This window comes from Podarcis cretensis (genome assembly GCF_951804945.1).
Source record: "Podarcis cretensis genome assembly, chromosome: 1".
In the NCBI taxonomy this organism is placed as follows: domain Eukaryota; kingdom Metazoa; phylum Chordata; class Lepidosauria; order Squamata; family Lacertidae; genus Podarcis; species Podarcis cretensis.
In genome coordinates, this window is record NC_137170.1 from 81,810,369 (window position 1) to 81,838,279 (window position 27,911).

At 42.4% G+C, this 27,911-nt stretch overlaps 2 protein-coding genes across 9 annotated transcripts; one reads left to right on the top strand and one right to left on the bottom strand.

Annotated features, from left to right (window-relative positions):
• Positions 1–67: 67 nt before the first annotated feature.
• Positions 68–4,616, bottom strand: LOC307212858 (secretoglobin family 1D member 2-like). The gene is made up of 3 exons (XM_079970450.1): positions 4,457–4,616; positions 1,567–1,757; positions 68–339 (listed from the first exon to the last, which is right to left on the bottom strand). Exons 1-3 carry the CDS (start codon positions 4,509–4,511, stop codon positions 292–294), a joined length of 294 nt encoding a protein of 97 aa, XP_079826576.1. The 5' UTR covers positions 4,512–4,616; the 3' UTR covers positions 68–291.
• NLRP6 (NLR family pyrin domain containing 6) lies at positions 1,764–27,673 on the top strand. 8 transcript variants are annotated; one of them, XR_013837035.1, is made up of 10 exons: positions 1,764–4,209; positions 14,869–14,973; positions 17,926–18,233; positions 18,751–18,792; positions 19,826–21,482; positions 22,310–22,396; positions 23,612–23,782; positions 24,408–24,474; positions 25,988–26,161; positions 27,218–27,357. XR_013837035.1 is itself a non-coding variant. In XM_079970139.1 (9 exons), the coding sequence occupies exons 3-9, from the start codon at positions 17,948–17,950 to the stop codon at positions 27,402–27,404; spliced, it is 2,604 nt and encodes an 867-aa protein (XP_079826265.1). In that variant the 5' UTR covers positions 1,764–4,209; positions 14,869–14,973; positions 17,926–17,947; the 3' UTR covers positions 27,405–27,673. The 8 variants fall into 8 exon arrangements, 7 of the variants coding, with proteins under 7 accessions (XP_079826265.1, XP_079826266.1, XP_079826267.1 ...); XM_079970139.1 differs by lacking the exon at positions 24,408–24,474 and having other exon boundaries at positions 27,218–27,673; XM_079970140.1 differs by lacking the exon at positions 24,408–24,474 and having other exon boundaries at positions 1,764–3,683; positions 14,858–14,973; positions 27,218–27,673.
• The last annotated feature ends 238 nt before the right edge of the window (positions 27,674–27,911 follow it).

The following is a 27,911-nucleotide window of genomic DNA, read 5'->3' on the forward strand; positions in this document are numbered from 1 at the left end:
CCCTGTAAGAGATGAGCTGTTATCAGTTGTTTCTTTTTTTAAAAAAAAACACTCCAAACTACGCCACTGGTATGCTTTTTGTTTATTAAGGAAAGAAGTGACCAGAAAGAAGCCTGTGAAGATGCCTGATCTTGAAGAGCGGGATCATTTGAGAAAAGAACGGCTTTGAAGCAAATATACGTTTCAGCAGGATGAAGATCGGCGAAAGGGAAACACAATCAACAGCTAGCATGATCATCATGGGTTCCTGTCCTGGCTGGGGCTGGTGGACCGGGAGAATTCCTCAAAGCTTCAGTTTTGCAGCAGTTGCGGCTTTTCACATTCATGCAGGATATTTAACTGGAACAAAGATTGCCAATAGAAAGGTATGCTGTAATTCACATGGAGAATAGGATAAAACCTAATCATATAATCATATCTGTCTCTGATATGGTAGGTCGTGTCTAGGCTGTCCTAATCCAGGGTTAGCCAACGTGGTGCTTGAGGGCACCAGTACCTCCTGTGGTGCCTGCAAAAGGGCTCAGTAAATAGCCCCTCAAAAATCTACAATGCATGAGAGACTGATTGCTTTTCCTGCACAGTTCCTGTTTGCATTTACTCAACATCTCCAAGATGGACGATGAGTGCCCCTTTAAACATGCTACATTTTAGTGAATGCCAGGATTAGACACACACCCTCCCATCTGTACTGAACAGGGGAGAGGTGCAAACAGCTTCTCTCTGTGAGCGAGTGCAGTAGGGGCGAATATAGGTGATTTTTCCTCCTCCACTGATGGAGATGGCTGATGGGGAGGAGGTCTGCACCATTTTGTGTCCCGTCTCTTTTTCTGCTCTTCTACATGTGGCAGCCATTTTATAACTAGAACCCTGTGCTTTCTCAACATTCTGAATGAGTCCTCTAGCCCAGAAAGGTTGACAACTCCTGTCCTAATCTCGGAGATTGAATGTGCTTCTTTAATGTGGGAGCTTTTGCCCTTCACCACCAATCCCCAGGGGCTGGAAACCCTCTTTGGCATAGCTGTCAACTTTTCCCTTTACTTGTGAGGAATCCTATTCTGAATAAGGGAATTTCCCTTTTAAAAGGGGAAATGTTCACAGCTATGCTCATTGGTTGTAAAATATTCTTTGCTAGCAGAGATACACTTTTGGTACCAATTTTCTAATTTTTAGGCAACAGATGAAGACAGTTTGAATCTTCTGAACTTTTAATGGGTTGCTTTAATTCTTGGTGTTTCTCTGCTTTTATTACAACCTTTTTGCTATCTAATTAAACTTTCTCTGTGTGGTTCTTTTTTATGATCTGACTTTAGTATTTATTATTGAACAATACAGTTAACTCACATAGACACCCAGCCAGTTTATGCTGGAGTCATGATGTGATAAACAGCTATATCTGAACAAGGCCTCAGAGCCTACTTCCACTGAAACATATTGTGTCTGTGGTGACTTGAGGCAATCTGTCATAGCAGTTTTAGACCTTCAAGTCCTCAAATAATGAATGTGCATTTGTGAATTTGCCCCAAACTGTGATTTAAGTGTTGGGTATATGTGTGTGAAAATAATTACCAGCACTTGGCTTTTTGCTATTAGAACGGATTCTGGAAGCCCGACTGCACACTGTTTAAGCACAGAAGCAGCTTTCTTCATTTCTTCGGTGGTGGCAAAGCGATCAATTGCTTTCATGTAGTCATCATGCGAGGCGAAAAGGAAGTTTGTAAGGGTATCAACAAGAATGGGGCAAGTTTTCATAGCAGTAGCTGGAAAGGAATGGAAAATGCTTGAAAATTAGATTTTGAGTGAGGAAATCTGAATTGTGATAAAAGTGAGCAGGCTCTGAACCAGTTAAACATCACATGGCAAAACGCAGGCAGTGTAGCTTTGACTAGGGTATTCAAGTTAAGCAGAAACTATGAGTGCATGAGTGCATGATAAAAACCAAATATATAACAGATAAAAATATTTTTAATTAATCTGTTACTTTTGTGAATCTGTCAGCTTTCCACTTTCTCACCTGCTAACTGGCTCCCCAGGGTAGTAAATGAAACAGCATGCCAGATTCCATGACCCTGAATGACAAGGATTTTATTATTTCAGTCATGTCCATAAATTGGAACTTGGGGTGGGAGGCCGGGTGTCCAGGACACATTTGATCTTCTATTCCAGAAATAGATCCAGAAATAGATCCAGGCACCAGTCTTCTTAACCTCCTCACCATACCACCAAAATCCTCTTGAGACTCTCACACAGAATTCGCCTATTCTTTTTTGGGTGTGCACACATGGCACGATTATGTACATTCAGTACTGGATACAGGTGCCATGTCATCCCTGTCCCAAATTATTCGTTGATCTAAAACACATTCTGCTGGAACAGTTATAATCCGTTCTGTACCGATAATGCACTTCTCAAGCGCTTGCTGCCTACATGCGTACACAGAGAGCACTTTCTCAGGTCTCCTCCTCCTATTGGGGAAGCCCTATGGACATTGCAGGGCTGTGCCACTGGCCCTAATCATATTTAATTTGTCTTTGAATGAAATAGGCAAAATAAGAAACAGTGCAGTCATGTAGCCTCCTCTATATACTAGAATATATCCACAGCATATCCATCCCCTCTTTTGAAAGGCTATTATGTGTATACCGTATATACTTGAGTATAAGCCGACTTTTTCAGCACATTTTTTAATGCTGAAAAAGCCTCCCACGGCTTATACTCGAGTGAAGGTCCTTTCGAACTGCTCCTTCCTCCTCCGCCACCTTTGCCGCTGTTGGCGGCAGAGGAGGAGGAACAAGCAGCCCGAAAACAGCCCTTTCAGGCTGCTTGTTCTTCCTCTGTCACTGCTAACACCAGCCTCTGGTGTGGTGAAATGGCTTATACTCGAGTCAATAAGTTTTCCCGGTTTTTTTGTGGTAAAATTAGGTGCCTCGGCTTATATTCGGGTTGGCTTATACTCAAGTATATACGGTATATGATCTGTTCCAACACTGAGTGAAATAGAGAATGTCATTGCACACAAGTTTGAAAACAAGCCCACCTGTGTGTACAGACAACAGGGGTAGTAGCTGCAGCTTGTATGATGTTATTGCATTAAGGTATGTACAATTGCAAACTGCTATGTACAAAAAAAACCAACCCGTGTGGTTTCAAAGACTACATGTGTGCACATACTTATTCTTTCCCAACCCTATCTTTTGGGGTCACCCTTGGGGTAGGAGACTTCTAGCTTTCTCTCACTCAGGTAGATTCACTGTAATGATAACAAAAGACTGGAGCTATTTACAGCTCTGCAAGACACTCTCTCTGTTTTGACCAAGTTGTCTTCTAAATAACTCCAGTACTGAGCAGCTGGTGCAGGCTAGCCTTTGCATATAAACATAACAGTCTTACCCAGAATACCTGCGGGGTGAAATACTTTCCCCCCACATATGTCCAAAGAAAACCATACGAGCAAAAATGATCACATAAGCCCAGATCCATTTACTCACAACACCGGATGCTAATAAGCAATTGTGAATTGTGAGTGGGCAGAGCCATCCTCCTAACACTGGTGTCACTGCATCCTAGCTGGGCGAGGCTAGGATGAGGTAGAGTAGGGAGCGGCAAGGTCAGAGCCGCATGGGTATGCCAATGGAAGCTCTGGATTGGCTCTGCTGGTGCACCCATCCTGCCACAGAGCTATCAGGGTAAGCTGAAGCAAAGCTGACTTTGGAGGGTGGCTCCATCCAACCATACGGACATGAGAGAGAGAGAGAGAGAGAGAGAGAGAGAGAGAGAGAGAGACTGGCCTATGAAATGCATTTGGGGGTAGTGTCAGGGACTGGACTGAGGAGGAATGGTGGGGACCTTCCCGAGAAGAGGAGGACAGTATAGATTTAGAATAGTGGTTTGCAGAAGGTCATAGTTCAGAGGCTGGAGAGGAGAGAAGCTGGGAAATATTGTGAGAGCAGCAGGAAGAAGAAGCACCAGGGGAGAGACAGCTGACAGACTCAGTGTCTTTAGACAGCATTCCTGACCCCTCCTCTCCCAGGACCCGGCGTGCATTGAGAGTAGGAGAACAGAAAGCACAGAGGCAGAAAGCACAGATCAGCCGGCAGAGGGATGATGTATAATAGGAGAGACGGAAGGGGTGAGACTTTACTTGGAGCAACGTCATTATCTGAGAAGCGGCATCCTGCATCTCTCTCTGTGAATATTGAATAAAATACCATGGTAAGAACTTCTTGTTTTACCATTTCTGATTGCCAGCCAGGAGGGTGGGAGATCGGATTCCCTGAAGCCTGACAGCTAGGCAACTTTATACTGCTACTGAAAACTAATTTGAGCAGCAGTATAACAAGGAAAACTGTTTAGTATGAAATTGTCCAGTATGAAACTCTTTCCTATGGAAGCATCCATACTTACCCCAAAAGGCCCATTGAGACTAAAATGTCTTGTTATAAGGGGCTAAGCAACTCACCTGAATAACAGCAAACCAACAGAGTGCCCAGGAGAAACACAGTTGTCCGCTTCATGGTGGAAATGGTTGTCTATTGTGTACCAGATGGCAACAGGCAATGGACTTCCTTTGGAAAGTTAAGGACCAGGCTTAAATATATATAGGAGACTGCTGGTTTTCCACCCAGCTGAATTTGTGCCAAATTACAGAAATAAATTCTTCAGAAATGTAATTCAAGCCATCTTTGTTCATGAAGTAGGTTCCCAGAGCAGGGGCGAGGGGAAAGTACAACTATAGCTCTTTGATCTTGTTCCTGTGAGAATGAAGTGGCCCATAGAAGCCACTTGTTCCTGTTATGCACAAATGCAAAATGATAAAGGATATTTTGCAAACTGGAGAAGTGAAGCATGTTGTTTCAAGAAGAATGAATTATGTAGGATCACATTAAGATGTAAAAGGAACTGAAAAGCTTATTAGTGCCAAAGAAGTTCATGTCCAGTTCAGGTATGACCAATAACACAGAAACAAGCCTTAATCTCTGTTTTAGATAAAATTTGTCAGTAGTGACAGCTGAAGAAGCTATAAAACAACAAAACTGGTTTGGGCAATTTTGGAGAAGCTGGTGTAAAAAGGAAAAGGGACCCCTGACCATTAGGTCCAGTCATGGCCGACTCTGGGGTTGCGGCGCTCATCTCGCTTTATTGGCCGAAGGAGCTGGCATACAGCTTCCAGGTCATGTGGCCAGCATGACTAAGCCGCTTCTGGCGAACCAGAGCAGCGCACAGAAACACCGTTTACCTTCCCGCCAGAGCGATACCTGTTTATCTACTTGCACTTTGACGTGCTTTCAGACTGCTAGGTTGGCAGGAGCAGGGACCGAGCAACGGGAGCTCACCCCGTCATGGGGATTCGAACCGCCGACCTTCCGATCAGCAAGTCCTAGGCTCTGTGGTTTAACCCACAGCACCACCCGCGTCCTAACTAGAAGTAGGTGACTTTCTATTAAATATATAAAAACCTTAAATTGTGCTTTTATCCATTAAAAGAATGACCTGGGGACAGACTCCAGCAGTCACTTTTGAATCAGCCAAAATGGTTAGCATTCCGGGGTACAATAATCACAGCTGTTATTAAAAAATTAGGCTAAGTTGTTAAAAGTACTGACAGTTACTAGCCAGTAAGGTTAGGTTAAGTGAATCTGGCAATAAACCTTTGGGGTTATAAATTGACATTTCTAGCTCTGTCAAACTCAAATTTCTTCATTTGAAAGGTTACATTGTTCTTAATAGGAATTTGACCAGTTCATTTCTAACCAATAATTCATGTTTTCAGTAATTATGAAATTATTAATACTGTTCTAGTGGACCACTGCCCACCATTAAAGGGAAATTAAGATGACTTTAAACAAATAATTTATTGGCACTTGTTCAGTGCTAATTCCTAACGGTATAAGAGCTTAGCACTTAGTGACGGTGTTGGCAGCAAAATGACCTGCCCTTTTAACATTTGGTTTTGACTTCCCGCCAAATCGTAAACTGTCTTGGTTCAATAACTTTCTGCAACATTTATCTTCTTATTTTAACAAATATTGACAGGGAAATCTACTGAAATGAACAATGGAGTAAACCTTTCCCCCTATAATGCAACAGTATCCACCTGAGAGTTAGGAAGTATGCAGAAAAGATTTTATGGTCTGGTTCATGTACTTACCCAACCCACTTTCCCTCAAGCAAAGAGGACTGATGAGCTGAGTAAATATACAAACTGGCCTCAAATGAACTGACAGGAGTCACCCAATGCTGTGAATGCTGTGATCATGGATGCCTGGGCACCCACAAAGGCCTTCACTGGTGCCCCCAAGCAGGGGCCTCAGACTCAGAGCTTTCAGTAAAAGTGTGTGGGGCAGCTTTACTTTTGCTGATAAGGTGCCAGAAGAGAACCAGCTGTTCTGGGCTGAAAATAACTGGCATGCCTTCTTACAAGGCTTGCAATATTCCTCTGATTTCAGGCAAAACTGCAGTCATGACTGAATGGAAGAAGGAAATCCTGTTGAGGGGCTGTACTATTCCGCTGAATGAAATGTATGAAACCTGAGAGGTCCCCTCTGCCCATTTTCTAGAAATCTCTTTCTTTGGAGAGATTTAGGAGAGGAAAAGGGGTCATCAGTGACTAACCTAGGACGCTGCCTTGCCTTGGGTTTGCCATCAACCTCCCATGTGTGTGGAGGAGCTGAAATCCAGACCTCCACATATGGAGAGCCAGGCGGCTGTTTGGAGAAGAACATAAGCAGTAAAGGCAAGAGGCAGGCAGCAATTTGGGGAGAGGGCTTTGGAAACACACTGTTTTCCTGCCAGATTGCCCAACAAGGGACTTCCGGAGGCGGCGCGAACGGCAATGGCTGCCCTCTTCTAACTGCGAAGAGGGAGCTCCGCGGAAACGGGTCGTCCGCTACGGCGAAGCGGAGACCCACATCGGAAAACCACAGGCAGCAAGAGCCTGTGGCCGTGGGACTCGGCGGGCGCCAGAAGCGCCCCCCGAAACGGAGAGGGGACCTCGTAAGGGGTCTCTGAACGTGGAGGGGGTATCGCGGCGCTGTGAGTCGATCGCTATTCCCGTGGAGTGAAGCCGCATAGCTGCTGTCGGTGAGCGCTGACCTTTCTTCCTGGAAACATCCAATTTTGAAAAGCAACAACCCGTGAGTAAGAAAAGACAATTGGAAATAAATAAATTCTTATAAATTCGGCCGAAAGCGGAAAACGTAAACAGGAAGTCCGTCTTCCGCTTCTGTTTAAGATCTAAAGCAAAAGACTTTGATGTTTGGTGCCTTTGAAGAGGCATTAAAAACAACCAATCTGTGCATCCATTGAAGCTGCTTTTAAGCTAAATCAGGACTTAATTTTTCTAAGTGACTTATTTCTTTTATGGACTGTGTTTCACTTCTTCTTCTGGAGTTTACAACCTTATTGAGAAGCCAGGTAGTGGAGCTGCCTGATTAATAGAACTGTCAGAGTGCAGATTTGGATACTTTGCAACTTGGGCTTGTTACAATCTGAGTTTTTGTGAATTTGCTACACTGAAACATCCCTTCTGGCACTTATTAGAGACATTGTAGTGCTTTTTAAACCAACTCTGCCAACTGCAAGAAAAATTGAAGGTTCTTTGGAATTTAGTGGGGCTGTGGAAATTAACTGGATTTTAACAATTTGGCTTTTTCCCTCAAGACATATTTGAACTCCCCCTAGAGGTCTTTGGATTTACAGCTGTATGTGACTTTGCTCTTTCTTTCCTCTCCTCCTATTTGACTGTTTATTCTCTGGGCTGCTGGATTCTCATGGGAACAACTTAGTTTGACCTTGACTTGTAGACAAAACTGGAATGAGTGGCACTGGAAGAACAAGAGCGGCTAAAGCGAAAGCTAGACAAACAACTTTAAATTTAACTTCACAGCCGCGCAGATCATCTGTTCCTACTGTTTTGTTGCCAGAGGAAGAAGATACTGAGCAACTACAGCAAGAAGATATGGCTGCAGGAGGAACTGGCTCAGTACTAGAGAAAATTTTTGAAAAACTGGAGGCTTTGGACAAGAAAGTGGATGAACAGTCGGCTAAGCTTGATCAAAACACAGCCAGTGTAAATAAATTAACTGAACAAGTTGCTTTGAACACTCAATCAATTGGAAGGTTATTTGAGACTACTGCAGAAAACCGCAAATTGGCCGAGGAAACCAGCCAAAAAGTAGAAGAATTAGAACAAGAGGTAAGACCACTGCACAAATTGGTCGGTGAACAGCAGGCGTATTTGTCTATGATTGAATTGCGGAATCGGGAAAATAATCTGAGATTGAGGTCGATACCAGAACTTGAACAAGGGAATCTAATTGAGTTCCTGACAAAAGAATTCTCCAAGTTTTGGCCTTTGGAGGAAGAAAAGGACTTTAAGATTGTGACTGCCTTTAGACTTGGAAGAGTAGCAAGGAAAGATAAGCCCAGAGACTGTTTGATTACCTTGAGATCTAAGGAGGAAAGAGACAAAATATTAGGCCTACACTACGCAAAGTCACTGGATATTTCGGACAAAAGAGTTGAAATTTACAAAGATATCCCGAAACAACTTTTGGACCTTAGATCCACCTACACTGAACTAGCAAAACTGCTGAGGAGTAACTCAATGTTTTCAGGTGGGAATTTCCCCAAGGATTATCCTTTACTTTTAGAGGGAAGAAGGTTAAAATTAAAACAGCCGAGGACAAAGATAAATTTTTGAAGGCCTACGGAGAGAACCTTCAGAAAGGGATTGAAGGACCTTCAGGGTCTGAACCACCACCTGTACCTGCACCTTCGGGATCTGAAGAACCGGAAAAGATACCACCACCAGAGCAATAACAGATTTGTTCAGGATGTCTCTGCAACTTCTGAGTTGGAACATTAATGGCTGTAATTCCCCGGAAAAGAGGAGGAGAATTTTTCACATATTGAGAAAAGAACAATTGGACATAATCTGCTTGCAAGAAACGCACGTGACTAGACTCCATAGAAAAGTGCTAATAAATAAAAGATTAGGCCAAGAATTTATCTCTTCGGATCGAGTTAAGAAAAGAGGAGTGGTGATATATGCAAAGGAGAGCCTGTCACCAAAATTTCTATTTAAAGATGAACAAGGAAGAATTTTGACAATTGAAATACAAAATCAGGGAGAAAAGTTTTTGATATTAGGAATTTATGCACCAAACGAGGGGAAATCGGAATTTTACAAGAAGCTGCATGAGATAATGCTGGACTATTTGGACTATGACAACATCATCATGATGGGAGATATGAATGGGGTGGCATCAACCAACATGGACAAGTCTCAAAGCCAAAATGTGACAAAAGACGGCAGACTACCTAAAACTTTTTTTGAACTGACTGACAATATGGACTTGATTGACATCTGGAGGACAAAGAACCCCCTGGGAAGAGAGGGAACATTCTTCTCTGAAGCCCAACCGACATGGACAAGAATTGACCAAATATGGATAACTAGAGGTCTGGCACCCAAGACAAGAAAGGTGGAAATCTGCCCAAAGACCTGCTCCGACCATAACGCTGTAAAGATGGACATGAGACTAATCCCAACCGGATCCTTCAGATGGAAGATGAATGACAACCTGTTTAGAGATCAGGAGATTACCAAAAAGGCCCAAAAAGCTTTGAAGGACTATTTTGAGATAAACTTGAACACTACGGTGGAAAAAAGAATCATCTGGGATGCAAGTAAGGCGGTCATGAGGGGGTTTCTGATACAACAGAATGCTGTAAAGAAAAGAGCTCAAAATGAAAAAAAAAGATAAGATCTTGGAGAAAATCAAAGATTGTGAGAAGAAGTTAAGAGTGAAACCGAAGTCAAAGGAGATTTTGAAAGAAATTAAATTTCACCAAGCACAATACTCCAAACTGATAAATCAGGAAGTGGAGTGGAAAGTTAAGTTGATGAAACAAAGATCATTTGACTCGGCAAATAAATGTGGGAAACTGCTAGCATGGCAGTTGAAAAAGAGACAAAAATTAAATACGATCACTAATCTAGAGATTGAAGGAAGAAATATTCAGAACGCCGTGGATATTAGGAAGTCTTTCCAGAGATATTTTAAACAATTATATACCCAAGGGCCGCAAAATGAGGCGGAGATAAAACAATTTTTGACAAAGAACGGATTACCAAGGTTGTCTCAAGAAAACAGATCAATCCTGAATTGTAAAATAATACCACAAGAGATTGAAGTTGCTATTCAGAACATGCAACTGGGCAAATCCCCAGGGCCTGATGGGCTTACCTCCAAATACTATAAGACATTGAAAGATCACTTGATACACCCACTAATGGAGGTTTGCAATGAGATTATGGAGGGGAAGAAAGCACCGGAAACGTGGAAAGAAGCTTTCATCACATTGATACCCAAATCAGAATTGGAAAAGACACAACTTAAGAATTTCCCTTCCCCATTTCCCTTCTCAATGTGGATTACAAAATTTTTGCAGACATTTTAGCAAATAGATTTAAAAAGGTTTTAAGTGAGGTGATCCATAAAGATCAGGCAGGCTTTCTCCCAGGAAGACATTTGTTTGCCAACACAAGGAATATTATTGACATTTTGGAACTTCTGCAAACAAATATTAACACAAGAGCAGTGTTAATATTTATAGATGCGGAGAAGGCCTTCGATAACATTTCTTGGAAGTTTATGAAGAAAAATTTGGAAGGGATGGGAGTGGGACGGGGATTTGAAAATGGGATAGATGCAATCTATTCAGAACAAAGGGCCGAATTGATAGTTAACAATGTGGTGACAGAAGAGTTTAAAATTGAAAAAGGAACACGACAAGGTTGCCCTATTTCCCCTCTGTTATTTATCTCGGTCCTGGAGGTGCTCCTTAATATGATCAGAGGGGACCGGTTGGTGGAAGGAATCCAGGTCGGAGCGAAACAGTACAAACTTAAAGCATTTGCAGATGACCTAGTTTTGACTTTACAGGAGCCAGAATCTAGTACAAAAAGGGTATTACAATTGATTCAAGACTTTGGTCGGGTAGCGGGATTTAAACTAAATAAACAAATAACTAAGGTACTGGAAAAAAATTTGACAACTTCAGAGTCAGAGAGGTTTCAGAAAGAGACAGAGCTAAATGTGGTTAAAAAAGTAAAATACCTAGGGGTGAACATAACAGCAAAGAATCTGAGTTTATTTAAAGACAATTATGAAAAGTGCTGGTCAGAAATCAAGAGGGACTTAGAAAGTTGGTCAAGACTGAAACTTTCCTTGTTGGGCCGAATTGCTGCTATAAAAATGAATGTATTGCCAAGGATGCTGTTTCTTTTTCAGACTTTACAGATTGTGGACAAAATGGAGTGTTTCCGGAAGTGGCAAAGAGATATTTCTAAATTTGTCTGGCAGGGCAAAAAGCCCAGAATTAAGTTTAAAATACTAACTGATGCTAAAGAAAGAGGGGGGTTTGCCCTGCCAGACTTAAGGTTGTACTATGAATCAGCAGCTTTTTGCTGGCTGAAAGATTGGCTGCTTCTTGAAAACACAGATGTTTTAGATTTGGAAGGATTTAACAATGCTTTTGGATGGCATGCATATTTGTGGTATGACAAGGTTAAGATTCACAAGAATTTCAAGAACCATATTGTAAGGAAAGCAGTGTTTAATGTCTGGACAAAATATAAAGACTTATTAGAAAATAAGACCCCGAGGTGGTTGTCACCTATGGAAGCTAAAGCAGTGAAAAGACCTAATATGGAGGTCAAATGGCCAAAGTATTGGGAAATATTAGAAAGAGATGGAGACAACTGGAGATTGCAGAGTATGGAGAAACTAAAAGATAAAGTGCGAGATTGGCTACATTATGCTCAGATTAAAGAGGCTTTTAAACTGGATAAAAAGTTAGGATTCCAAGTGGAAAAATCGAAATTGGAAACAGAACTGTTAGAACCTAAGACTAAATTACTTTCAAGAATGTATAACTTGCTGCTGAGGTGGAATACACAAGATGAAACGGTTAAATCAGCTATGATAAAGTGGGCACAGGACATTGGGTATAATATCATGTTTGCTGACTGGGAAAAGTTATGGACCACCGGTATGAAGTTTACGGCATGTAATGCCTTGAAAGAAAATATTATGAAAATGATATATAGGTGGTACATGACCCCAGTCAAGCTAGCAAAAATATACCACCTGTCAGATAATAAGTGTTGGAAATGTAAGGAAACTGAAGGAACGTTCTTTCACCTCTGGTGGACTTGCCCTAAGGTTAAGGCCTTCTGGGAAATGATATATAATGAGCTGAAAAAGGTATTTAAGTATACCTTCCCCAAGAAACCAGAGGCCTTCCTTTTGGGCATTGTCGGCCAGAGGGTGCTAAAGAATGATCGAACATTTTTTATGTATGCAACAACAGCAGCAAGGATACTTGTAGCGAAATATTGGAAAACCCAAGATTTGCCCACGCTGGAAGAATGGCAGATGCAACTGATGGACTACATGGAGCTGGCAGAAATGACTGGCAGAATCCGAGACCTGGGAGAAGAAACAGTGGAGGAGGATTGGAAGAAATTTAAGGACTATTTACAAAGACACTGTAAATTATATGAATGTTAATAAGGATGAGAGATTTGAAAACAACAGGGCACTATAAAGTTAGTCGAAAAGAGTATGAGAATGAGTGGATTCTATGAGAATAATAAATTTTGAACAAATAATATGTTAAAATTAGGTATTTAAGATTTAGATTATATTCAAAGTTTGGGACAAATTATTGAAAAGGTGTATAATAAGAATGGAAATAAGGTGACAAATTGCTGATTAAAGTTTTATTAAACATGGAATGCAGGAGCGGGAGATGTGAGGAAGTCCAAAGATGAAGAAAAGTTGGTTATTAAAGGTAAAAGGTAAAGGTACCCCTGCCCGTACGGGCCAGTCTTGACAGACTCTGGGGTTGTGCGCCCATCTCACTTAAGAGGCCAGGGGCCAGCGCTGTCCGGAGACACTTCCAGGTCACGTGGTCAGCGTGACATCGCTGCTCTGGCCAGAGCCAGAGCCAGAGCCGCACACGGAAACGCCGTTTACCTTCCCGCTGGTAAGCGGTCCCTATTTATCTACTTGCACCCGGAGGTGCTTTCGAACTGCTAGGTTGGCAGGCGTTGGGACCGAGCACCGGGAGCGCACCCCGCCGCAGGGATTCGAACCGCCGACCTTTCAATCGGCAAGCCCTAGGCGCTGAGGCTTTAACCCACAGCACCACCTGCGTCCCAGTTATTAAAGGTAAAAGGTAAAGGTACCCCTGCCCGTACGAGCCAGTCTTGACAGACTCTGGGGTTGTGCGCCCATCTCACTTAAGAGGCCAGGGGCCAGTGCTGTCCGGAGACACTTCCGGGTGCTAATTATTATGTTTGTTCTTGTTATTTGCATATGTTGTTTCTTTTTTTTGTATTTTAAAGGAAAAACCCTTAATAAAAAATTTATTAAAAAAAAAACACAGATTGCCCAACAAGGACCAATTTGAGTTCGAGTTTTAATACAGCTGTTTTGCGCAACATCAGTTTGAGCTGGTAGAAACAAGATGGCTTGGTTGTGCTTAAAGGTAAAGGGACCCCTGACCATTAAGTCCAGTCGCGGACAACTCTGGGGTTGCGGCGCTCATCTCGCTTTATTGGCCGAGGGAGCCGGCATACAGCTTCCGGGTCATGTGGCCAGCATGACTAAGCCGCTCCTGGCGAACCAGAGCAGTGCACGGAAATGCCATTTACCTTCCCGCCGGAGTGGTACCCATTTATCTACTTGCACTTTGACATGCTTTCGAACTGCTAGGTTGGCAGGAGCAGGGACCAAGCAATGGGAGCTCACCCCATTGCGGGGATTCAAACCGCCGACCTTCTGGCAAGCCCTAAGCTCTGTGGTTTAACCCACAGCGCCACCCGCATCCCTGGTTGTGCTTAGGTGACTAGCAAATAGAAGCACAGGTGCCACCCAGCAAAATGTCACTACACACATTAAAACAACCACCGCCCACCTGCAGAATACAGTTCTCTGTGTCCACACTTGAGTGGCATGTGGTTTTATGCTGTTCTTTTCCTCTTAGGGTGTACACATATGGCAGTCTAAAGTGGATTTGATGCGTTTTGTGTGTGCATGTTTGACATGTTCTAAACACAACATCCAGGTGGAAGCCTGAAATTTCTGCCTAATTAATTTGGATTTCCCGAATCCATGGATTATTTGGTGGTGGTGGGGAATCCCTGCGCTGCACACATGGAGAGTGGAAAAAGAATCTCCCTGTTTCTTTAGCCAGCCAGCCCCGCCCCCCTCCTTTTTTGCCTAGGAAAGCTCTCCGGACAAGAGCAGCAGGACTTGCCTGATGATGTAAACGGTGAAGCAGTTAACAGCAACATGGCCAGAAAAGAACAGAGCTGGAAGAATTTAGTGGTTCTTGAAACTTCTTTTTTATGCAAAAGTGGTAAATAAATAAATATTAATTATTTTTTAATGAACATTTGGCTCTTTGTGGGACATTTCTGAAAGCTTTGCTTCGGTAAGATGTATTGCTGTGCAATTTCACAGACAAAACACATGCATCTGTGTGCATGCCCACAAAGGACCTCAGGTTCCTGGAACTTTCAGAAGCCAAGAGAGTAATAATTGAGGAGACAACAGGCACCGTGGGAACACACTCCATTAAGCAATTGCTAAGTCGAAGAAGTAAAATTCACAAAATAGAGAAGTATTTTCTTTTTACTGAAACTGAGCACACACTGGAACAACGCTAAGCAAGACACACATTCCCTTTTATATCAGTCAGACAGCATTTAGAGCAGTTCAGAAAACAGGAAAGATTTGGGTTTGACTGTTTTGCAACAATCAAGTATGATGTAAATGTTTCCTAGTTCCTCTTCAGGGGGTCCAAGGTAGGAATCTCCTCTGAACACTCAGAAAGTGGATCCAAGTGAATCCAAGGCATAGCCAGATTTCTTACTCTCAGCATTATCCTTGCTAACTAATGGTAAGTACATAATTTTCTTTATTATCTTCCAGTATTTGCCGGTTTTATTCATAGTGTTGATGAAAGGTCAACTGTGATCTATGAAGTTTGCTATTGGGAAACTTCTTCACAAGCGCCTTAAGAATGAGCTGTACCTATAGCTTAATTCCCATCTATTTCAATGGGGCTTTTGCATATGAAGTCCTAACTGGTGAAAAGTTTTGCTGTTGTTTTGTTTTTAAATGGAACAGCTACGGTATGTTGGCGAAATATCCTAGATCGGATTGAATACTGATAAATGCCTATAGATTTAGATTTACAGATGTTCAAGGTTAAGTATTAGAGTTAAGTGTCAATAAATATTCTATTGCCTCACATTGTCATTAGTTTTTGTCTAGGTGAGACAGTTTCTGGAAAAGTAAAGAACACAGATATAGTAGGCATAATGAAAACTTGGTGGAAGAAGAGAACCAGTAGGACATGGTTATCTCTCTAAAGACAAACTGCACAGGAGGGACCGGAAAAGGCATACTGGGAGTGGTTTCACACTGTAGGTCAAAGCAACATAGAATCCACCATGTTAGAAATCCCAAAAGGGACAGATTCCCCCATGGAATCATTGTGGGTGTTGATATCAGGCCACAAGAGTAATGTAGGACTGGGGGTGTACTATTGTCTGCCTGTCCAAAATCCCCAGGGGGATTGTGAGATGGAGAATGAAATTAGGGAGGCATCTAAAGGAGGAAGTGCTGTAGGCAGTGCTTTTTTCTGGGGGTACGCATACCCCTAAACATTTTGTGAAGTTTGGCCTCATTGAGGGGCAGTATTTCAACATGAGTAGGAAAATGAGAGTACCCCTAAACATTTTTAGGGGGGGAGCATTGGCTGGAGGAATGGATGACTTCAGTTACTCTCACACAGACTGGGTAGGTGTGGGTTCCAGTAATGACAAAGATATAACATTTCTAGATATCCTAAATGACTGTGCCTTAGAGCAGTGGTTCCCAATTAGCTAAGTACTGTGCCCTCTCCCACCCCCCACTCCCCATTTTTCAAAAGCCAAGCCATGGACCCCTTTTGAAAAGTTTAATATCTCTGTGGTAGTCTTTGCTATGTGGATGGTGCCACAGACCCCTTGGGTGGGTTACGCAATTGGGAACCGCTGCCCTAGACAATTGGTCATGAAACTGGCCAGAGGGGCAATGACTCTGGGCCCCAGTGGGGTAGCACCCAGGGCCTGATGCAAGATGTAAGTGTAACTGAACCAAATACTGGACAATTGCTGAGGACGTTGAAAGGCAAAGTGGGTCAAATCTCTCCAGAATACTTGGGAGCATTGTTTTTCTTCTAGAAGAAAAGTTGCAGGTACTCATCATGTACAGTGGTACCTCGGGTTAAGAACTTAATTTGTTCAGGAGGTCCGTTCTTAACCTGAAACTGTTCTTAACCTGAGGTACCACTTTAGCTAATGGGGCCTCCTGCTGCCGCCGCACAATTTCTATTCTCATCCTGAAGCAAAATTCTTAACCCGACTGGGTTAGCAGAGTCTGTAAACTGAAGCGCCTGTAACCTGAAGCGCCTGTAACCCGAGGTACAGTTATAGTTGTTATAGTAAGTGCCACACTTTTAAACAGGCCCTGGACCTCTGTGCTGCCCTGACAGTACCACTGTCAGATGCCCCATCTTGAGTGAGTGAAGGTGCAGTGCAGATATGGCAAAAGTAGGCACTGAGCACCTCAGTCATCTTAATGTCATTTATAGTACCTAGCTCACATTCTCATTGAGTTATGAGCCGCCCTACAGTGTTCTACAATGTTCTCATTATGTTTCATATACTTTACAGACATGGCTCTTTATTTTTATGTTTCCATTGTTTAATTATACTTTGGTTTCAGCAGGGGGTTGTTGCTTGTCTTGTTTTGTCTCTGCGTTGCGGACTCGTGCGCAGCAGGTTGGAGGCCACTGGGGAGTGAGGAAGGGGGGGTGGGAAGTATAAATGCAGTAAAGAAAGACACTGAATTAGGATTGAAATGGGTGGGCCACAAGCACCTCTTGATTAATGCCAATTGTCCAGATTATAGAGGAACCAACCACAAGCCATGCCGAAGACGGAGGTCCGTCCATGGCAGGGACACACTCCCAGGTCACACCCGCTCTGCCTTTCGGGTTGGCAGAAACGGGCTTGCACGGCACAGTGGGATGCAGTGAACTCCCCAGACTCTGGGGAACATTGCCAGCAGGGCTTAAATCTCATAAATCCTGGTTTTCTCCTGCCTGAACCTCCTCACAGCCCATGGAGGGCTACCAGGAGTGACCACCATTGACTCGTGATGTGAACTGAAACCTCTAAGGCCATTACTGACGTCAGCCAGCTGTGCAGCTGATCCTCAGCACCCTGGCACTCTGGTGGCCACAACTACCGCTACTGCTTGAAGACTGTAAGCAGTTTTTCTTGCATCACTGTCCTGCTGATGTTCTTAGTTTAAACATCTTCCTTTAAATTTCCTGTTTGTATTCTATTTTTAAACATTTTAAAAAGCTACATTGTGTCAGAGCTGGGTAGAGCCTTCATAGTAGTCCCTTTCACTTCCTTGTAGTATTTAACGCATTTTCAAACACCACAGTCCTCATTAGTTGTAGTAGTAGCAGCGTTCAAGGCAGAGGTATGCAACTTTGGAGCAGTTTGTGAGCACTGCATTTTATAAACTGATTCATATTAAAATAAACATTCCAAAAAATAACTCTGATGCCTCAAAACTAACAGAGACAGTGCACACATACACAAGTATACATGCACACATTAGTATAGAGTGAGTTTCCCCAGTCTGAGGGTGTACTATGGCACTTGCCATAGTCAAGCGACCTGGATATGCAGCCATTTATTTTCCTTTCTGTAGGCAACTAATTGCATCCACCATGTTTATTTTAAATTTCCCTTTTAAAGTCGTACTTTGCTTCTTCTTTATATTTCAGTTTAGTTCTTTGATGCTTAACGATGGGAAACAAAAGCAGCCGAATCAGTGACCTTCTCTTACTTGTGCTTGATGACCTTTCTCAGGAAGACTTCAAAAGGTTTAAAGACAAGCTCTCCTATTCAGACCTCGAAGGAAAGCGTTTCATAATTCCCCGAAGTCGGCTAGAGAACGCGGACAGGGTAGATACCAAGAATCTCCTGCTCAAGTGTTATGGTGGAGATGACGCAATAGATGTAACCATACAAGTGCTCTCGGATATTAATCAGAAACAGTCTGCTGCTAAACTCAGAAAAGAGAAAGAGAAAGGTAAGGGACTCTGAGAAAACCTGCGACTCATTTCCCTCCATGCATCTCCAGCTGGAACAAAAAGCAGCCATGAACAAGCTGTGCTTAACACAGGTGATCCAACTAGCTCTACTTACCACTTCTGTCCAGAGTGCAAGTGTCTTCTAGAAAAGAGTTATGAAATGATTATGTACAAAGAGTTTACACTTATCGAGTCTGGCAAACTTGCTCAGAATTAACTACTACAGCACACCACCGCAATGGTTGCAACATTGAATTTGTATGTGAGAAACTCAGTTGGACTCAACTGTTACATTTACCAGATAGCTTTGGGGAACACATTGTCTTTTAGCCTAAGCTGGGGGGGCAGAGAAAGGAAGAAACTCCAGATGCTTGAAGAAAGATTTATTTCAAGCCCAATGCATTTTGGGATAATCCTTCTTTGGGCCACCAGGTGTCCCTCTGTGAATAATACACATGTGTCAGATTACACTAAACTAAACAGGTATTCTAAGTACAATTTCAATTCTCCTTTCAGGTTTGGTGTCCGGTCAGAAAGCACTGGAGATATCACCAAAAGGTACATAAAAGCCACAACAGGTCATTCCTCTTATCAAAGCCTTAGAAGTTTGGGTTTAACACCTTAGCAAATCTGATTCACTTGAAAGTATTTTGAGAGAGCTGCTGAGTGCACATGATTTTGGGTGTTGGATCTGGGTGGTTGCTATTGCATTAAAGTGGTGAACATGGTCTTGCACAATACATATACAGGGCAGCAGCAGTCCTTTCTGTGGAAATGATCTAGAGTCCTGTTTGCATACGGAGGGTAGAGTGCTGAGGCCTTCCTCCCTGTGTACAAGAGGACCATAGAAATATTAGGGCAGGGCAGGCCTTCTCTGAACCAAAGCAAAAGCCCACTTAGTCCAGCAGTCCATTTCAATAATGGGTCACACCCTGGCCACACCTACATGCAGCCTCTCAGGACTTGCCTGCCTGCCACTGCAATCCAGGTAAACAAGGCATCTAACCCCACCTTCTAGCCTTGTACAGAGACTCCAGCCACAGTAAGGTATTAGGGCTAGAGTGGAGAATGTGTGGCCCTCCAGATGATGGATCACAGTTCCCATCATCCCTGACAATTAGCTGTGCTGGCAACACCATCAGGAAGGTAATATGTTGGCAATTCCTTTGTTAGGGCTTGAGCGCCCAAGCGTCTTGGATCTGAGTCCAGTATCTAGCCCAGCATCCATGGGCCTCAGTAGGGTCCCAATTTGTTTTCTACCTGCCCCACACCTGACATCATATGTGATGTCAGGTGTGGGACAGGCACAGATGAATAATCAAGAACTTAATATTCCTGAGTTGCTGACATTCCTGAGTAGCTGATCAGTGATTACAGGGAAGCTCTTCGAAATCTGTTTTAATTCAAACCACTTCATCCAAATGGAGCATTTTACCTCTGTGGATGTCTGTGTCTGCAGGGGGGGCGGGGAGTCCATTTGCGGGAAGCCCAAACCAAGATCAAAAGTCTGCTCCTGGGAACTATATCATTAAACGTTTCGTTTGCATTGTTTCATGTACTCTTCCCCCAGTGCTTTCTTTCTTGTTATTAGATTACAGGATTAAATACAGAGAATATGTATGGGAAGAATATCAAGTAATTCAAGACAAAAATGCCCTCCTTGGTCAATGGGTGAACCTAAACAGAAGATACACCCAACTCTTGATCATTCAGAAACATTGCCTGCTGGAAGAGAAGCAGCATGAAATTATGTCTACAGGAAGGAAACATGCCAACATGATGGGCAAGCAAGCCAGTCCAGGTAGTATTGCAACTTCATTTGATCCTGACGATAACAGAGTGAACCCTAGAACTGTCGTGCTCCAAGGGCCTGCTGGGATTGGAAAAACAATGACAGCGAGGAAGATTATGTTGGACTGGGCAGTTGGCAAACTCTACCAAGGCAAGTTTGATTATGCATTCTACATAAACTGCAGAGAAATTAACTTGATGACTGAGCAGCAGAGTCTTATTGATTTAATCTTTTGGAACTGTCCTGAGAGAAATGCTCCCCTGGAAGATATTTTTGCAAACCCAGAGAGGCTTCTGTTCATAATTGACGGTCTTGATGAACTGAAATTTTCCTTAGAATCCAATGAGGAACATCTGTGTTTTGATCCTAGTCAAAAGAAGCCGGTGAAAGTTGTACTGAGAAGTTTAGTCAGGAAAAGCATTCTTCCCAAATCATATTTAATCATCACTACAAGGCCAATTGCTCTGGAGCAACTGCAGAAGTGTCTGAAGTATCCCCGCTATATAGAGATCCTGGGGTTTTCTGAGAAGGACAGGGAAGAGTATTTCTACAAGTATTTTGGGAATGAGAGGCAAGCGGTACAAGCTTTTGGAGTTGTGAAAGCAAATGAGATGCTCTTCACCATGTGCTTTGTCCCCATTGTGTGTTGGATCATCTGCACTGTGATGAAGCAACAGATGGATAGAGGGGAAGATCTTGTGCAGACTTCAAAAACAACTACCTGTGTATACATGTTTTATTTAACTAGCTTACTCAGAGATCACAGTCCAGTGTTGGAAAGAGGTAAACAGAAACATTTCCAAAACCTTTGTCTCTTAGCCAGAGAAGGAGTCTTGACAAGGAAAATACTCTTTGAGGATGATGACCTCCAAAAACATGGCTTAAAGGAGGCTGACATCCGGTCACTCTTCCTTCACAAGAAACTTTTCCAGCAAGATATTGATTGCCAATCTGCCTACAGCTTCATCCACTTAAGTTTCCAAGAGTTTTTTGCAGCCTTGTCCTACTTGCTAGAGGAAATACCAGAAATGGCCGACAAATCAGATTGTTGTTATGAAGACGTGAGAAAGTTGCTAAAAGATTTTGGAGAGGGTGGAAATGAGTACTTAGTGTTGACAGTCCGCTTTCTGTTTGGTCTTTTAAATGAGAAAAGTAGGAAAACCATAGAGAAAAGTTTAGGTTGCAAAATTTGTTCAGAAACAAAACAAGTGCTTTTGGACTGGATCGAAGCTGAGGTGGCATCAAAGAGCTGTCAAAAGCAATCTGAGATATTCTGTTGCTTATATGAAATTCAAGAAGAAGAGTTTGTGGGAAGAGCAATGGATTGTATCCCTGAGATTAAGCTGTATGATAACTGCCTAGGGAACACATTCAACTCTCTGGTTATTTCATTTTGCCTGAGACACTGTCGTAAAGAACAGTCCTTCCATCTTGGATATCTACTTTTTTTGTCAAGGTATGTGAACCCATCAGAAGACACTGTTCAGATCAGTTCAGGGTTTTTGTTTTTTTGTTTTTAGCTAAAGTACAAACCAAAACTTTGACCCATTTAATTATGCCCTTTCCTGGGATATTCTGACCACTATGGCCCATGCAATGGCAACCTCATAGTTAGATTATGATCAAATATATAGGTGGTTTTTTTAAAAAAAAACAATTAATATAAGGTGTAATTCTCTGAAAGCCAAATAATGTTCCAGGTTTAAGATTCTATGTTGTATGTATTCTATGTTGTATGTTCAAGGGTACTAGCGCATGGGTAGCAGTGAATCTAGGGCACAGATTTTTCCAAACAGCCCTTTTTCTTAAGCCAGGGCACATAAAATTTTAGTTGCTAAAGCTCAAACTGAATGCAACAAACACGTATTTGCAAACATTTATATTGTACATGTTCATTCATGGCCATCACTCCCTTTTGAGCATATACTTGGTGGCAAACCCAGCTTTGCTGGTGCATACTTCATGAAAGAGTCCTAGTTTTGGTTATCAAGGGAAAGTTTCACTCAATGTGAATTTGACTTTTCATATTCTAAAATGTGCCTTTCTGTTGCTTATGGCTATGCCAACCTCTTTCAGAAGTGATTTCACCCAGAATGAGCACATATGTCAGCATTTATCCTCTAGGGCTAAAAATTACTCTTGATCAACAATCTTGTCTTTGTGCCCTGGAGGAGTTGTGTAAAACACACCCTACAACTTCACAGGTCTTGATGCAACGTTGTCTGCTGCAGCTGTATGATCCAATTGCATAGCATATCCAACACAGTTTTCTATTTTGTTTAGCTTATATTTTAATGGAAGAGTGGATGAAAACCTGCCTCTCCTATTTGAAGGACTGAAGGATCCAAGGTGCAACGTAAGAGAGATCTGGTAGGTAGCTGGCAATGATACTTTTGTTCTTTCATGTCCTGTGCAACTCTGCCTTAGTTCATCTCACGCAGCTTTCCGTTGGCATGCCCAGGGCCCAGATGCCCTCAGGCCTGTCGGGGGCTTAGCCAAATGCCCGAGGGCACAAACTGGGTAGGGACTGGCAGGGCTGTGCACACTACTCCCACCCCAGCATCTCTCCACATGACTGTATGGGGATTCTAAGCCTGTTCAGCTGGAAGGCTCCTCAGGATCTGGAAGCTTGTATTACTAGGGTTCCCACCTTTCAGTATGTTCTGCTGAATGCAATTGGAATGTCCCTTCAGCCCTTCATCTTCAACTGACAGAGTCTGAGAGTGGAGGGAGGCATTGAAGGTGGTGTACATGGCTCTCTATTTTACACCATTAAGGCAGGAAATAAATGCAATTTTAAAAATAATATATATGAGACCATATAGAAGTCTAGGGTTGCTGTAGACAACTGTTACCTTGGATAGGAATAGTTTTTCTTAGGTTTGCAGCTTTAGGTTATTTAAAGTAGCATCCATTGTAAAGGCCTTTTTATTGTTTGGAGATAGCAGCAGCCAACTTTTTGGACAAATGTGCAGCAAGTCAAATCTCGAGGACTGGAAGGTGTGACATTCTGGTATATGAAGGCAGTGGGAAGTTGGAGTAGAAGGGTCTTTTGAGGAGGGAGGGGGAAAGCCAGCTCCCTGCAGCTGCCCCCTCTCTGGCTAATGGATAGGGCTATGCAGCCTGGCCTTTTCCCTTGATGTGCAAGGAGATTCTGTTGATGATCACATGAATAGTTAAAGTCACTCCTGAAGTGAGTAGACTGCATTTCCAAAGCTGGTTTTAAAAAGGAGAAGTCTGTTATCAGGGACTGCCAATCCATGTCAGTCTAGTTAAAAGTCAAAAGTATAGGCGTGGGCCTTAGTATGATTCACTTCCTGTTGGCACCCATCTGTCTCGGGTGACAGTGGAGGAGTGTACTTTTGGGGGTGAGGTCAAGCTGTTGGATGGTTGCAGTGCCTGCTGTGGCGGTAGAGACCAATGCAGAAGAGACGTGCTTTGTTGCAGCAGATGAAGGCATCCGGTTGCGCTGCTGCAGATGCACCATGGTGTTTCTTCTCTCTGGCTCCTACAGTCTAAAAGCTTATCCCAAAGAAGTTGCAAAGAGTTGGGAAAGGGAAGACTGACTCCCTATTTCTTCCTCAGTTTTAAGCGATGTAATCTCAGAGCTGCTTCCTTTGAGATTCTTACCTCTGTCCTCACCATGAATCAACACATCAGAGAATTCAACTTACAGCAAAGCGACCTAGGAGAAGTGGGAGTGATCAAACTCTGTCAAGCACTCAAGCATCCCAACTGCAAACTGCAGACACTGAGGTGAGTGCTCATAGGTGCCTTTTATCAAAAGGGCAGAATCTGGGTTACACTTGCCAGGGTTGCTATCCAAAATGGCCACCTTGTGCCAAAGGATACCCAGCCTGGTTGGAAGACATAATTGTAGTCTGTGATGTTCTGCCCCGAGTCCTGACACTGCAAATCTCCATGCCACTGATCTATATTTCTGAGTCACTGGAGGGTAAGTGGATAGTCAATGTGATGTTAAACTCAGTGATTGGAATAAGAAATAAATTAAAACACATTAGTAAATATGTATACTGTTATATACCGTAAGTATTTGGCATAGCAACCACATCTAGAATATTGTTCACTGTGCTAGTCAGCCCATCTCTAATGCACTTTCTGAGGAGCAAGGAAACAAAGCACTACGGATAAGGAAAATGCCAAAGATAATGGGACTTCTACTTTGTTTTTTAAAAAAATGTGACCTACTTTTGAAACACAGTCAACTTACTGAATACATTGTCATCATTAATTCCTCTTGAACACTTAAACCTTTCAGATTACGTTGCTGTAACCTCAGCCCCAAGTCATGAGAAACTAGCCTCTATTGTTCCTAAAAACCAGAACCTGAGAATGCTTTATTTGGACTTTAACAATATAGGGGATGCTGGACTAATAGAGCTCTGCCAAATGTTGGTGCATCCAGACTGCCAGCTGCAGGTACTCAGGTAAGTGACCAATGGCTTATTGCAATCATAGGCAAATTGTGGCTCTCCATGTACTGTTGGGCTTCAACTCCCATCAGCACTGGCTAGCATGGCCAATGCCCAGGGATGTGGGAGTTGTAGTCCAACAGATTCTGGAGGCCACAGCCTCCCACTGGCTTTTTAAAAAAAACTTAGCATCATCTGAATTGCCTGGCTCGGTATAGATTTTATCCTAAGCACAGTACACATTGCCCCAACTCAATTTTGACAAAAATAGCAAATATTACTAAATAAATTGTTTGTTGCCTGAAATTAATGCTACTGAAGATTTTTGATGATTAACTGTATTGTCAAAAGAATTGGTCTTCTATACGATGGCAGCATGAAATAGTAATTGCAACTCAATAGAAAACAGCCCAACTCTTACACTGGACACTTGGTACTGCTCACTCTGGAATATAGCTGTAATGGAGAAAATCACACATCATTTGAGTTTTTGTCAAAGACTAGGACCTCCAGACACTTGATTTGGCATTCCTAGGACATAATACAGCAGAACCATATAGAGACTACCTTGGCTGTCTCTTAGTGCAGACCCAAGTCAGCAAGCCTGAGCTTCTACAGCCACCACCCGCCCTGGCAGGATTGGCAGCAACAGGTATGTTCAATGCTTGAGATTTCATTCTCTTGTTAATTATGGTTTTAAGTGTGCATTTTGTATTTGACTTCCTTTAGTTATGTTTTCTTTTGAAATGTTTAAGTTTTTTTTTGGTTGTTTGTTATGTTAAATATGCATCCTGTTGTTGACCTTTGTAATGCTTTATTTTGACATCTTTAGGTAATATTTTAGTATCCTGTTAATTATGTTGTTTTGAATGTATTCTTTATATTTGACTTTCTCCAGTAATGCTTTATCTGATGTTTTAATGTGTTGCAAACCAGATTGTTTTCTTTAAAATATAAAGTGGTATAGAAATGAAATGAATAATTAACTATCAGAGACAATACACCCCATCAGCAGGCTCAAATTTCTAAGCAGACTCGCTTTGCAGATGGCATAAATGTCATATTCCCTTATAACAAAGAGACAGCACATTGGGGGCAAGATTCTGCTACATCTCTTCTTCCTAACAGGCTAGTTGAGAAGGTGCAGTAGTAGTTCTGCAGTAGTTCTGTCAACATGGGACCATTTAATCAGATAGCCTAGCGTAATCATGACTGTGGCAAAACCAGGGAGAGGTGCACATCTTGCAAGCAGAGACATTTCCATCATAAGCCACCACTGATAGGGAATGTCAGCCAAACTAGTCAGATTGGGAAATGGATGCAAAGTCTCAAATCTTGGGTGGGGGCTGTCCTCAATGAGTACATAAAGAGACCTTTCTTCTACAGGACTCATTTTATTTTCGTTGCAATAAGTTATAGACCCCGCAAAGGCAGATATTGTAAAAATATTCTGCCGCTGGACTTAAAGCCTGTTAAAGCTACTTCCATGTAAATAACTTTGTAATGGATTTTTCATCTCTTTGAACAGCTTGCTTGGTTGCAATCTCACTGCTGCTTGCTGTGTGAATCTTGCTTCTGTTCTCTGTAAAAACCAGTCCCTGCTAGAGCTGTCTCTAGGCCATAATGAAGAAATGGGAGAGGCTGGCGTGCAGCTCTTATGCGAAGGCCTTCAACATCCAAACTGCAAAATAGTTTCGCTAAGGTACTTGTTTCAAAGTATTTGAAATATCATAGGGATGTTAAAAGCAAATTGAACAGTGATGGGAACCTTTGACAAAGTGGCTCATAACTACATTGGGAATAAGATACTAATTATCAGCTGTACACAGAGTTTGGAAAAGAATTGCTTCCAACAGATTTTAGGAGATTTGGGGCATAGTGCCATCAGTATGGTAAAGCACCCAGCTCTATTTGTCCATAGTATCAGGAGAACAATGCAGATCCTGGCCATACCTGGACACTGTGGTGGTCTGAATGGGAGAAAAGAAACCAAGCTTGAATGGAGGGGCTGTGGGTGAATGGTTTGTGTCTGAAAACGTAGACCAATTGCCTTAGACAAAGCTGCACTCTCCATAAACGAGCAGATATAATCTGGTGTACTTCTGGATCAACATTTTTCATCAAACTGCAGTTAGCAATCATGCTATTATGCTTTTATACGTGTTGGCAGCCTCCCAGGATGGCTGGGGCAACCCACCCAGATGTGCAGGGTATAAATAATAAAATTACTACTACTACTGCATTCTGCACTAACAAGATTGACACCCTGTCATCATATTACATTTCTGTTTGGAGAGCTGCACTGGCTGCTACTTTATTACTGGGGCAGATTGTAAGTATATGAAGCCCTCAAGAACTTGGAACCATTTTCTTGAAGGATTTTAACATGTATTTTTATTGTTATTCCTTAACTGATTCTGTTATTGCATTTTATGTTCATTTGTTTTTAACACTTGATTTTTAAGTGATTAGTTTCAAGGAAACCATTACAGTGGGAAGAGTGATCATCTTGGATATCTTTGCAGACATTTTGGGGGGAGGGGGAGGGTCTCACATTTAGATAGCAAAGGTGGACTAAAAACAATAGGCCAATAGCTTATGAGAAGCTTCCTTACAATAGAAGCAAATCAGTCAAAACTTCAGTTAGAAGAATGCAAAGTTATCTAGGACAACTGTCCTTCTGAGAGTTATTTGCAATAGATTTTGACCTTGGAGGTTTTCATTTACAGCAACCATTTCCTTATGAACTTTTATCTAGGTTGGATTCATGTGGACTGACAGAGGCATGTTGGGAAGCCTTTTTGGCAGCTCTCAAAACAAACCAGTCTCTGCGAGAGCTTGATCTACAAAATAACGATGATTTGAAGAGGTACCTGGAAGCTGATAAACGAAGCAGGATTAGAAAATTGAAGCAGCGTAACTTTAGAATACAAATTATCTTATAGGCCTACAACACGGGGAAGGTGGGTTTGCTTTTTTCTAATAAAGTTAATTAGTGGTTGTCTAATCTGTTAAAATGGTAGTTTGATTATCTGTATTTGATTTAAATTTTGTTTAGAGATTTATGATTAGTATATGGGCACAAGTTCACATTTCTTCAACTTTGTTTCCTAAAAGAAAAAAGCAGCTTTTTCATTGCTGCTGGTGACAAACAGAATTCTCCTTTCCAGTCAGTTGTCTTCTCCATCTTTAGCCTCATGTAGCAAGAAAATCTCAATTACAGTGGTGCCTCGCAAGACGAAAAGAATCCGTTCCGCGAGTCTCTTCGTCTTGCGAAGCAACCCTTTTAGCGGCTTAGAAAAAGGGAGAAAAAAGCGGGGGGAAATCGCAAGACGTTTTCGTCTTGCGAAGCAAGCCCATAGGGAAATTCATCTTGCGAAGCGCCTCGAAAAACCGAAAACCCTTTCGTCTAGCGGGTTTTTCGTCTTGCGAGGCATTCCTCTTGCGGGGCA